This window comes from Gopherus flavomarginatus, chromosome 2, assembly GCF_025201925.1.
Source record: "Gopherus flavomarginatus isolate rGopFla2 chromosome 2, rGopFla2.mat.asm, whole genome shotgun sequence".
Classification (NCBI taxonomy): domain Eukaryota; kingdom Metazoa; phylum Chordata; order Testudines; family Testudinidae; genus Gopherus; species Gopherus flavomarginatus.
In genome coordinates this window covers 217,348,426-217,361,744 of record NC_066618.1, presented here as the reverse complement: position 1 = coordinate 217,361,744, position 13,319 = coordinate 217,348,426, and the positions used below count along the sequence as shown (strand labels likewise).

At 38.4% G+C, this 13,319-nt stretch overlaps 1 protein-coding gene across 1 annotated transcript in view; it reads right to left on the bottom strand.

Annotated features, from left to right (window-relative positions):
• The window catches only part of LAMA3 (laminin subunit alpha 3), a 198,997-nt gene that overhangs the window by 92,771 nt on the left and 92,907 nt on the right, over positions 1-13,319 (bottom strand). Inside the window, exons 23-30 of the mRNA XM_050939774.1 lie at positions 12,898-13,036; positions 11,087-11,229; positions 9,190-9,290; positions 8,924-9,077; positions 6,616-6,776; positions 5,099-5,207; positions 2,921-3,018; positions 113-281 (exon numbers count right to left, since the gene is read on the bottom strand). Coding sequence (XP_050795731.1) covers positions 113-281; positions 2,921-3,018; positions 5,099-5,207; positions 6,616-6,776; positions 8,924-9,077; positions 9,190-9,290; positions 11,087-11,229; positions 12,898-13,036 — 1,074 coding nt within the window. The remainder of the gene's footprint in view (positions 1-112; positions 282-2,920; positions 3,019-5,098; positions 5,208-6,615; positions 6,777-8,923; positions 9,078-9,189; positions 9,291-11,086; positions 11,230-12,897; positions 13,037-13,319) is intronic.

The window sequence follows — 13,319 nt, the reverse complement described above, 5'->3', positions numbered from 1 at the left end:
CCCTGGCCTTAAAACATCATTTAGCTTTAATTCTCATGTTGTTCTCAGTCTATTTAACATTACTGACAACATATTTTGTGCCTCAGAAATAATACAGTCAAATGTGAACTACCTGTAATGAGGTCAAGGTTACTCCATTAACCCGGTTAGCAGAAGGTAAAGGGACACTCAGTGGATTGTATGGTACATTTCTCTGCGCTTCTGAAATTTTCCTATCCCTGAGCGCATCCAAAAGCAAGGCCACTGGTGGAGTTTCATATACTGAGGGAATGCATGATGCACTAAAAATAGGATTATAGTAATTATTTGAGCAGTAGGAAGAATCCCTTATGTAAAATAATAATAAAGTTGTAGGCCTAGTGGTGCAGAACAAATACGAAATAAAAATTAGTCAGAGTGGTAAAAGTCAATGCATTAGAATGAATACACTTAAAAACACATTAAAACTAATGTCACTGTTTCGCATTCTACATAGTTGATATCAATTAAGCAAAATGAAGATGTATAGATTTAAATCAGGGAATGGATGTGTAACTAAATTTACTCAAACCTTCTGTATCATAAACAGCTTACCTGTTAAATGTTTGTTAAACAAGATACAAAAATACAACCAATGGTGTCAGAACACATAACAATTTTAGTGGGTCAGATTAGTTACAAATTAAAGTATCTAAACTATTAGCAAATATCCTGATCCTAAAAATACTTGCATACATGCTCAACTTTAAACATGTGAGTAATTCCACTGAAGTCAATGGGATTACTCGCACACTTAAAAGTTACACACATGTGCCAGTATTTGCAAGATTAGAGCCTAAGTAGGTATATGGACAGCATACCGTATATACTTGTTCATAAGCTGAATATTTTTGGTTAAAAAGCGATGCATCAAAGAGCGGGGGTTGGCTTATAAACAGGTCTACACCAAAATTTGATGATTTTAAACTATGGAATCATTTACTTGAATATCTAACACAGGGATTGGCAACCTTTGGCACGCGGCCCACTAGTGTAAACACCATGGTGGGCCAGGTCGGTTTGTTTACCTGCCATGTCTGCAGGTTCCCTCAGCCCATGCCGCTTCCTGCTGCTCCCATTGGCCTGGAGTGGCGAACCGCGGACAGTGGGAGCCGCAATCGGCCGAACCTGCGGTCACGGCAGGTAAACAAATTGGTGCTTACCCTGGCGGGCCACGTGCCAAAGGCTGCCTATCCCTGATCTAATACATTGTAGTTTTGTTTACCTGGAGGCACGCCACTTCCCGCAGTTCCCATTGGTTGGGAATGGTGAACTGCGGCCACAGGGAGCTGAGGGGCTCTATGCCTGCAGATGCCTCAGATAAACAAAACGTCCCAACCCACCAGCGGCTTACCCTGACAGGCCAGGAGCCAAAGTTTTCCAACCCCTGAAATATACGGTCAGCTTATGAAAGGGTCATACCGTTTTTGGTATTTTTACCTATCCATTTTGGGGGGTCAGCTTATAAACGAACGGGCTAATGAACGAGTATATGTGGTAGCTCCCCAAAAGGGACTCTATAGACCACCCAAAATGTTTAACTATCCATTTCTAGGTGCATTTACTTCTGACCATCTGGATAGAAAGAAATCTTTTTTAAGGCTTCAAGTGAAAATGAATTAGGTAATTTCATTCTAGTCACTCATGGATATATATACACTTCTGATAAGCATGAGGCAATCATCAATCTCTGCTCAAGAAAGGCATAGAACTGGAACAGCAGGTTTGTTTCCAGTCCAGAACTGAGGTGCATTTGCCAAGCTGTGTGGGAAACCTCTTAAGGCATCTGCTCATAAAATAACTAAACTGAGCCAATGCCATTAAACTTTCGATTTCATGAACCTTAAACCCATTTACAAAATTAAATATGAAGCCAGCTAATAATATATTTAACAACAGAACAAAACTGTAACATAAATTATTTATGCTGGAACTAAAGTAAATATGAAAACATAAAAACAATGCATTTCCACAAAACCAAAAATAAAGATATATATTCATCGTATCTTCATAGTCGTTTAATTTTATTTTTTCAACCAACCTGAAATCCTCTGTTTATTCAGATTCAAAACTACATTGCTGTGAGGTCCAGTTTTTCCTATATTCAGTCCTCAGGAACTAGTCTCAGCTATAAAAGACTGATCCCTCCAGGATAAGCAGAGGCTGAACATGAAACGCTGTGCACCATGTGGAAGCCAAGAAAGATGACGTATTGGACCTTAAAAGCTCTTCAATCTGATTACTATCCTGATTTTTCTCCCTTCCACTTCAATTCAAATATTATTTTAGCAGCTACTATCTTAAGAATTATTAGATTTAGTCAACAATTCTTTCTACCTTATGAAGAGTTGTAAATTACAGTTACACTCACTTTAAGCCCCCTTTACATTTGTCAAAAGAGTAGAAAAATACCTCAGTGTAAAGAATCATTTTAAGTCTTGAAATGGCATACATCATTAATATCTAAGTTCACAGGAGGTAGCTGCTAAAATCCTAGCAGAAATGAAGTGGTGAATAAAAGTTCACAATAAAACTCATATCAGAATAATGGTCATATAAGACCATTCCATGACTTGCCAGGCTAGAAACAATGTATTTCTGCATCCTGAATATCCAGGATACTGCACTTTACATAGTCACATTTCTCCGAAAAGTTTAGCTTACAATAGTTCAGACTGGCTAGGAATCTGCTACTGAGGGTATTAACTAAATCCTAGACAAAGACTGTCTAGATTAACACTTAAACTTTTTATCAAATACTACCCTGTAATATCTTGGCCTACAATCATCTCTGAGTCACAGAGCAAAGTTTCAGTCATATAGGCATTAAAATACCACTCAATGCCTATGTCTGCCCTTTCAAGGGCTCCTTCATAAAAAAAGAAGGAAGCATGCAAATTACCTTTGATTAAGAAAGCTCCCATAAGTGGCTATGCAGTGTACTTTAGGATCCACATATTCGAGAGAAAATTCTTCAGCTGATACAATGCAAATTTTGTGCTGCAAAACACACACAATTACAATGTACAATGCCCAGTTAACACTGTGATCTTTTTAGTTAGCTGCAAATAAAGGGCCAATACCCAAAGGGGAAAGATGATCCAGTAATTAGGGCACTAATTATAACACCTAGGAGACCCAGGTTCAAGCCTCTGCCCTGTCACAGAACTTCCCTACCTCACAGGGGTATTGTGATGATAAATGCATTTTTTTAAAATAGCAAAGTACTTTGGTATTTACATAGTGCCCACTATTGTGGTATCTAAGATGGGCAGATCTTCAGCTACGTCCAGACAGCACACCGCACAAGTTTGGAAGGAAAGGCCATAACTCCACCATTTGCTGTCCAATGACTTTTTGGACACTGGGTGAAATCCTGGCCCCAGTGAAATGGGAGAAGCAGCTGCTAAAATGAAGTCAATAACAAAACTCATTATCAGTGGGTCCAGGATTTCATCCACTATGTTCAGAGTTAGTCTCCGGGTATATGGTAGGGCAACCTGACTTAATTTCTCCCATAAGAAAACTGATAAAAACGAAAGTGAAAAAAAATGTATTTGTACATGAACTACTTTAAAAGGAAGCAAAAAAATGCCAAAGGAGCAGTAAAGAAGCCAGCAGCAATCTAGTGTAGAAATATCAGGATAGCACAGCCTGTGTTTTAGCACCTGTGAATGGGAAATACAGACTCTGGAGGGTAGAGAGTTAAAAAATTCTTTCCATATGCAGAGTCAGTTGAAGATGCCTGTCCTCAGAGTAAGGAATCATGGGAACCCAGCCAGTGGTGGAATGGGGCTAGGCTCACCTGCAGTGAATAACACCTTTAGGAGGGGCTAATAAAGGGAATTGTTGACAGTTACTCACTGTCTGGACTGGGACAGCTCATTTGACTCACTGTGGAACAAAAAGAAACAGGCTACAAGACCCCTTGTTTTTTTATTTATTGAACTGACTGTGAGAAGCCTGTTTGCCTGCTATTTGGACCAGCCCTCTGTGCTCCAAAATTGTGTGTTGCTTCTCCAATCTCAATCCTTGGTATACTCGACCTGCCTGAATCTTTAACTCCTAAGCTGCTGCGGCATTAACTGCATGGTACTGGCAGTCAGGAGTGCTCCCCTCACCATCACCCATAAGCACTAATACATGTTTGTCTTCACTTTGAGCACTGGGAAACCACATTTTCTGCAGCTAAATAGATTATTCAGAAATATAGGGCAAGTATTATAGGGGTTTTTTTTTTCAGAGAAGGAGAACTCTCATTATACATAGAATTAAAAATAAAATAGATAAAAAGCCCTTGCTCTAAGTCAGCACAACAGGTATTGGTTTTATTCCACATCTTTTGGATCTGAATCTTGTCAACACTATTGAGAGCTAACAGCGATTTCAGACAGTATTTGGTAACACTGAACAATGCCTTGCAACAAGAGGAATATAAAGCAACTGCCATCCTATATTGTACATAACAATCAGGCTAGATTCTATGCTCATTCCTTGGACATATCCATGGAGCTTCTCTGAATTTACACTGGATTTTCACATAGAACAGAATCTGGCCCTAAGTCTCCAAAATAAGAAACACAGGAAACAACTTGAAAGAAAAGTCAACCCAGGAAAGAAAAATTCTTCATGTGACCAAAAGATGGCAGCAAAAGTCTTCTAATAAAAAATGTTTAAACGTCACTTGTGTTTCAAAAACGAAAGCCTGCACAACCTGAAAATCTGAGGGAGAGCTAGGAAATTCCCGTGAAGAATTTCAAAAGTAAAAAAATTAAAAGGTAAGAAGAAAAATATAAGCCCACTGATAAAGTATGAGAGCTACTAGAAGACACTTCCTTTAATTGGAGATACAGGAGAAATTTGGGTGAATGAAATAAAGCAGAAGTATGTTGGTGATGCCTTTGCCAAGAAAGATTTTTTTAACACTTTGAAATTGAGCTTATATGAATCCTAGCAATCCTGAAACGGTATCCTAATCACCATTCTCAAGAACTTAAAAAAATCACCACACAGCATATAAAAAAAGGATAAAAGAGTCTCTCTTTATCTCTTGGGGAAAATATTACAAGAAAAAACTTACCAGAAGAAAATTTATCAGTGATGCCTTAAAATGTAACTTTGCATCAGCTAAAAGATCATAGATTGCAATGCGATTCATATTATCAACCACAACACTGCGACAAAGGAAGCTGCAGCAAAAGTAAAATTAAAAATTAGCCTCCTGCCAGTACCATATTTTGTATTGCACATGCTAGTGCCAACATGTTTATCTTTTCTCCTGGATAATGGACAATGAATACTCTCAGTCACTGATAAAAATGCAGCATCTCAACAGATACACCAAATAAAGGGGAGGAGCAAGAGGAGTCATATGTAAAGCACTGCTTCCTCTTTGGCATATTCTATCCATAGCCCCAAGCCCAGATTTTAGTTCAAGTCTCCACCTGAATCATCACTGTATGCAGGCTTTGAAATGGGCAGCAAACCTTAGTCATTTTTAGCAGCTTTAGAGCTCTGTAACATGCTAGATAAGCAAGGCCTGTCATTTTCATTTTATGCTGCTTTTTACTGAATAATTCTCCGGGTTTTACAAAAGCTATTATTTGGTTTTTAATAATTTTCACCATAATTTTGGACATCTACATGAAAATACCCTTTATGGTAAGAAAATCCAACACATTACGTTAGATAGATGTGTTTATGTTAATAATCAGTCTAAATGTAAATACCACGGTGTCTGTTAAAGCAAGGCTAAAATGTAGTGGAAAATACAAACCCAGACATACATGCAGCATATGTGTATGTTAGTGCTTGAGTCCCAAAAAAAGAAGTGCCAGAACTCCTGGGACTCGGCTTCCTGCTCCAGAAGGAGAGGTGGTGGCTTGGTGACCTGGACAACTTAGTTAACTGCTCTGACTTCCCACCTTCCGAAGCAGGCCCAGAAGTGGATGAGATAGAGGCAGCAGTATGAGGAAATGACACCTTCTCCTCATCCACCTCTTCGACTTTCAGGTCCGCTCTGGAAGGAGAGATGGTGGCTTGGTTACCTAGACCATCCACTGTACTGAGCCACCATCTCACCTTCTGAAGCAAAAGTCTTTCGTCTGATGAAAGAAATTTCCATGGAACCTAACCTCTTCATTTACATTAATTCTTATGGGGAAATTGGATTTGCTTAACAATGTTCTGATTTTTTTTCAGGAATATAACTACAACGTTAAGTGAGGAGTTACTGTATAAACTGTAAGAATAATAGGACACATACTTATCTCCTAGAACTGGAAGGGACCCTGAAAGGTCATTGAGTCCAACCCCCTGCCTTCACTAGCAGGACCAAGTATAGATTTTTGCCCCAGATCCCTAAGTGGCCCTCTCAAGGATGGAGCTCACAACCCTGGGATGAGCAGGCCAATGCTCAAACCACTGAGCTATCCCTCCTCCTGTACAATTCAAATGTACAGTTCAGATAATAACTTTAAAACCTTAGAAAATAAAACAAACTATACACCACGATTTACATGTATTACAAAGAAATCTTTGATTAAAAAGTATAAAATCCCATTCCACCTGATAATTTAACCATTCAATAATCCCCACCTGTATTTACAGCTGTATATGTTCACTCTGGCCTTCAGGACAGGCCCAGGACTGTTCACTGTCACTTCAGCAGTGTATAATTGATCATCTTCGTTAGCATATTCAAGAACTACCACATAGCGACCGACTTGGGGAATGTTCAGTCTCAGATGTAAATCAACCTATTGGAGATTCAACAAGAAAATAAGCTTAGCATCACTGGGGGAAAAAAATCACTCCATTTATATATTACTTTTCACAAACATTAAGCTGCTTTTCAGAAATAAAACTGTATATACAGAGATTACTATGCCTGCCATCAAAATGCAGCCATCTCTGGAAACACCTACCCTTATATTAGTGCCAAGAATATTATATGACAGTTTTGGACAAAAGAAGCTTACTCTATCCAATAGACGTAACAGGAGAAAGAATTTTTATAGGTGGAATGTACTTTCCCAAATTTTGCTAGGACATGAGGCTATCATCATTCCTTTCCACATGGAATTTTTAATGCCAAGTCAATATTGTTTTCATGTCTCAACTGAAAGAAAAGCCTCCAGTTCTCCATGAAAAATGCTCGGCTGAGAAGAAGGTTGTTATCTAATAAATTACCACCAGCACTTTCTGAAGCATGAAGTTTTCCTTTGAGTCCTAAACAAACTACTTGAAAAAAATTTAAATGTCTATTTATTGAGATACTGGCATGAAAAGTGCAATACAGCTACACACTTTTATTGTTGCTGAATTCAGTATAATTCTCCTGAATGTTAGCATTTTCTTCATTATTCCCTTAGGCCCTGGTCCTGTGAACACTTAAGTATGTATATGCATCTGTTTATGTGATTAGGCATTTTGATTTCAATGGGAGTACTCACATGGGTAAAGCTAGGAACATGTATAAGTGTTAGAAGGATCAGGGCTTTTGGTGTTTGACTGTTCCTATTTCAATACAGATTCTCAGGAATGAGCTGTGCCAGAGGATATTAACAGGAGACAAAAGGAGTCATTATCTTTATGTGTTGTTCCCATGTACAGAATTAGATCATGCAGGTTAGTGTTGTATTTGTTCAATAAGATACTACTACAAAACTTTATATGATAAAGCATGAGACCCTGTTTTCATGGATATACTTTGGCATAATTGTTCTGCTTCTTTGCTTTTTTTTTTAAATGCAGCCATTAATAAAACAAATGTACACAGATGTACATATATATATTTAAGAAATCACAAAATGTTAAATTTTACATTACCTTTGTGTGTTATTGTTACTGCCAAATGATACGATTTGTTTCTAAAACAGACAGTTTGACAGTACTTGTACTACCTTCTAACTGAGGGATTTCAGTGAAGGATTCTTTACAAAACCTTTTGCCTTTGGTAGAATAAAGCAGTGCTTCTCAAAGTCGGGCCGCTGCTTGTTCAGGGAAAGCCCCTGGTGGACCGGGCTGGTTTGTTTATCTGCCGCATCCACAGGTTCAGCTGATCGCGACTCCCACTGGCCATGGTTCGCTGCTCCGGGCCAATGGGGGCTGCGGGAAGGGTGGCCAGCACATCTCTCAGCCCATGCCACTTCCCGCAGCCCCCACTGGCCTGGGATGGCAAACCGCGGCCAGTGGGAGCCACAATCGGCCGAACCTGTGGACATGGCAGGTAAACAAACTGGCCTGGACCACCAGGGGCTTTCCCTGAATAAGCGGTGGACCGGCTTTGAGAAGCACTGGACTAAAGCATTCACTTACATCACAGTTGTATATTATTGGAGCCGTGTGTGAGATTAGTCAATGAACCAGATTCTGATCTAAAGGTAGGTCCACACTGGCCTGCAGTTTAGACTAATGGGGCATAAATAGATAGTGTGCACAAAAGTGCTGTGCTGTAATTTCCCCATATGGATGCTACAGGTGCAAACTTAAAGGTCCCTATAATAAATAATAATAGGAAATATACCAATCTCCTAGAACTGGAAGGGACCTTGAAAGGTCATCAAGTCCAGCCCCCTGCCTTCACTACCAGGACCAAGTACTGATTTTTGCCCTAGATCCCTAAGTGGCCCTCTCAAGGATTGAATTCACAACCCTAGGTTTAGCAGGCCACTGCTCAAACCACTGAGCTATGTCCCTTTAGTTCAAACTACAGACCAGTGTAAACATGCCCTAAATTACACTTCTATATACTCCAAGTAACTTCGTGGAGGCTAATGGTCTTGCTATGAATTTGCAGCGGAATCGATCCCAACAAATTTACAATTAGCTAATTTACAATTGGAAATAGAAATAAAAACATGACTATAATTAGTATCTGTTAGTATGTATACAGGAATCTGACCTCTATTCCACTGATGTGTGACATCACTGGATGCTCTGGGGTTGGCTGTCGGACAGCTATTCTTCTGTACTCTCCACCAAGCAAGAAATGTGTCGCCTCTGAACCGAGGACACAGGAAAATCTGGCTAGTGGTAAATGCTGATAAAGCAAGCAGCTTTAAAACAAAGCAAAAACACAGTGATATCATAATTACCAATTACAACATTAAAGAAAAATCATTAAAGTAGTCCGGAGTAATCAGCTTATTATACAGTGTATATACTAACTTATCTGTCGTAGCACGTCCTGAATAGGTGCAAGGTTCTGTAACTTGTAATTGCAAGATTGGTGCTTCATAGTAATCACTAGGTAACAGCACCATGTAATCCTAAAAACAAAGAAAGTGATTCATACAAAGAGCACACAGAAAATTATAAAATGTACATCTCTAAAACATATGCAAAGGTCTTCCAAAGGGTACATCAATTCATCTAGATATTTGCCTAGTTTTATAACAGTCTACATAAAACAAACTAGCAAAGTCAGTACAAACTAAAATTTCCTACGACCTGTTTATACTGCTCTGTATACTATGCACTGAAATGTAAGTATAATGTTTACATTCCAATTGATTTAATTTATAATTATATAGTAAAAATGAGAAAGTAAACAATTTTTCAGTAACAGTGTGGCTGTGACACTTCTGTATTTTTATGTCTGATTTTGTAAGCAAGTAGTTTTTAAGTGAGGTGTCACTTGGGGGTACGCAAGACAAATCAGACTCCTAAAGCAGAACAGTAGTCTGGAAAGGGATGAGAGCCACTGAGGTAAGAAACCCAGGTTTCTCATCTCAGGGCTGCAGCTGACTCTTAAACTTCTGTGCAGTCAAACCACTAGAGGAGGTCAGAGTACCACATGGTGTAAGCATGGGTTACATAAACACTACTTTATGTACACAGTTACTTCTGCACACTACTCACCCGTGCATGCAAGATGTCAAATTTACATGTACAAAAACACTTGTGATTGACTAACATATGCAAAAAGGGTTCTCCTATGTGCACCAAACTGATTGTGCATACAAATTCAGTGAATTAAATAAAGTCAAACAGGCATAAAAAGAAGGCACATTTTAAAACTCTGGCTCTACTGGTCTATCAGTTTCAAACTATATACTGATGTTTATTTGATTTTAAATGTTTATGTATTGAAGTTTTTTTATAAAAAATAAATAATATGATTTGTTAGGATAATCAGTAAGTCCCCTTTCAAAATTATGGACAGAACAGACAACAAAAACCTAACAAATATTGCCATTATAGATAAGAAACAAGGTTTAATAGTACGGTTGTCATTATGTCATCTATTCCATATATTTTAGTACAGTCATGGGCTTGATGATTGAAGGTGTTATTTCTGATTCCTGCTAAAAAATGTTAAAAAATACAAATGGATTTTGACATGATTTCATTGTGATTATACATATTTTGGGTGTTTCATAAGTGATCATTTGAAATGTTCTGCCTTTGTTATACTTTGCACTAACTTTTCTGAATCTTTATGATGCATAATTTGCCAGTTTCGTAGGCAGTGGAAGGAGGTCACAGTATTTAGAAAACAACTTATTAAAGGCGGAGTTCTTCTTATATTTTCTCTGAGAGAGCACCCTTTAATAGGATCTTCATCACTAATTAAGGGCTTGATCCATCAAACACATGAAAGCTTGGATTGCTCTCATGAGTGAAGTGACTCTTGCAGGCGTTTTCAGGATTGGGCTCTAACTCTATAGAAAGAGTTTCAAATTATAACTGACCCAGATTTTGAATAAGACATCTGGATAGGGCCAAAATGTGATGATTACAGGTTTGTATAAACACCTGTGAATTTTCTAAAAAGTGCATCCATTGGAGAGGCACAGTCTAGATATATTTAAAAGTCTGATACATACAAAACAAGGGCAGGTGAGATTCAAATAAGAGAAAAAGAAGTGAAATGAGAATTGTAAAATTTCACAATTTTTTATTCCAAAATGACACCGTGCTCTTTTCTGGTATTGAGTTTCATGTCCGTTACAGGGCTCTTCCTGGTACATAACTTTGAGGTGGCCCTTTCATTCTCTCTCAAACTCTCCCAAATAAATTCTACTCTCAAAAACTTTAAAAAAATATTCAGTCATTTTCTTACCAGGAGGACTCCCTCTGCCATAATATTGACAATCCATGTTCCTGGAATAAGTGAGAATGGATCTGCAAAGCTGTTTCCTGGGACAGTGGCAAAAGCCGGCTTCTTACTGGGTGGGAAGACAATGTCTTTGCTCTGAGTAGCCCCTGACAGCAAAAAATAAATTAATAATAATATTATTGGATTATGTCAAATGACTCCATTTTCTCAAGGCTTAAGACCAATGCTTTCATTCACTAAAATTAGAGTGACAACAACTGATCAATGCTGCTCTTTCAGCACGCATTAGGAATACACTGCAAAATGTACATATTAAGCCACAGATCTATGTGATTATTGTCCTCTTCATTCTCACTAGGCTCAAGTGAAGTGATTTAGAAAAATAGGAAACACCTCTATTTCCCCCTGAACTTTTGCCACACCCTGGGAAGGTTCTGAAACATTTCTTTCCTTTTCCCTTAATTTTCATTCCATCTGTCTCACACTGCTTTAATAAAGACAACAAAAGGCCAACATTGTGGAATTTTCAGCTGATCCAAAGCAGCAGGTAATGGAAATCTTAGGAGACAGACTGTTCTCATGTGATTTCCAGCCAAATTCTCCAGACTTGAGAGGTTCTGATCTAAAATTTTAGTTACTAATTGTAACATAAGAGGACTTCTGTTCATTTGTACAGAGTGAATATACAGAAATACCGTAGCTGCAGTGTCCCTCAGGGAAGAGAAGAAATGGGAGTCAACTGCAATGACTATATAGAGCATTCTTTATCAAAGCTACAGATTACAGATAAGACCCCCTGTATTTCTTTTTGGCTCTCATCTCCCTGACCAATCAGCACAGCCTGTGCTGCTGTGTCACCACACAGTCTCTAAGGGTACAGCAGCATGGCAAAAACAACCTATGCGGCAGTGAGACTCAGAGCCTGGGTCTACAGATTTGGGCTCACACTATGGCGCTAAAATTAGCCTCTACACCCCCACCCCCAGACACAGAGAATCTGGAATCCTTATCTCCTTAATGGTGTGAACCAAAACCAACCACTCCAAATTCTGCTGACATCTGTAACCAGTCCAACATTTGTGGATCAGGACCCATTGTTAAATATTAGTTACACGGTAAAGACAGGAGCCAAGCAGCTTTTGAATAAAAATATTATTTGTAGCATCGAAAAGTAACTGAGTCCTGTTAAACTCGCTGAAAGCTTCACCTAACTGTCAGTCTGAACCACCTACGTCAGTACTGAAAATATTAAATTTGGTAAACTAGACATCTAAAAAAATTATTAATAATGAAGTCAATAGGTATTATGCAAACGCAGGCAACATTAGTCACAGCAAAGTACACTAGATAAACACATAGCACTTGAAGTTGTTAAAAACAATACATTTAAAATGACATTATTAGTTGAAATTGGCTGAAAGTATGAAAATGCTTCTCTGATCTAACACTGAGTCATCTGCTCTCTTCTGTCATTACACCTACCTGTTTCAGACCGAGATTGGTAAGCAGTTATGCGGCCAGATACCATTTCAATTCCAGGGTTAATAAATCTCAAGATAACATGAAATAAGTAGAGGTTTGATTTCTCCACATTCAGAATTATCCTCACTTCATTCTGTAAAATGGAAGTTAATAAACACAAACAGCCATAAAGTGCTGAATGGATAAACAATTAGAAGCCATGCAAGCAAAACAGTAAATTGCTAGAGAACATAAACACACACACATATAAAGACAAATATGTACAAAAACAGCGATTCTGGTGTATGATGGGTGAAGATAGACAAGCCTAGCAAGAAAATTAATTCACTTACAAGTATAATTAGTGTCAAAATGTTTCCCCTCAGCAACTGAGATCCTCCCTTTAGAGCTCTTTGAAACCAGGCTGACATAGCGGAGTACTAGGTGGAAGAGCTTAGAGGAAGTCACAGTGACAGGCACAACCACCTCTGGCTGGGAAAAATAAAAAGAATGAGAAAAAAAAGGAAGAAAGGAAAGTATATTATTTAACACACTACCACCCAAAGAGAGAAAAGTTATAGAAACCATTTAGCAAGGACAAACTCTGTAACAGGAAAGAAAAGTTATGGTAGCATACGAAAGAATATAGAACGAAACATTCTGCTGAGGTAAAACACTGATATTGAACAAGTGTCTTACCCGGCTAGTCTTGGAAAAGCAGAATTAAAGGTGCATGTTGATACTACTCTGTGAATGGTGGACAGTACTTTGTTGG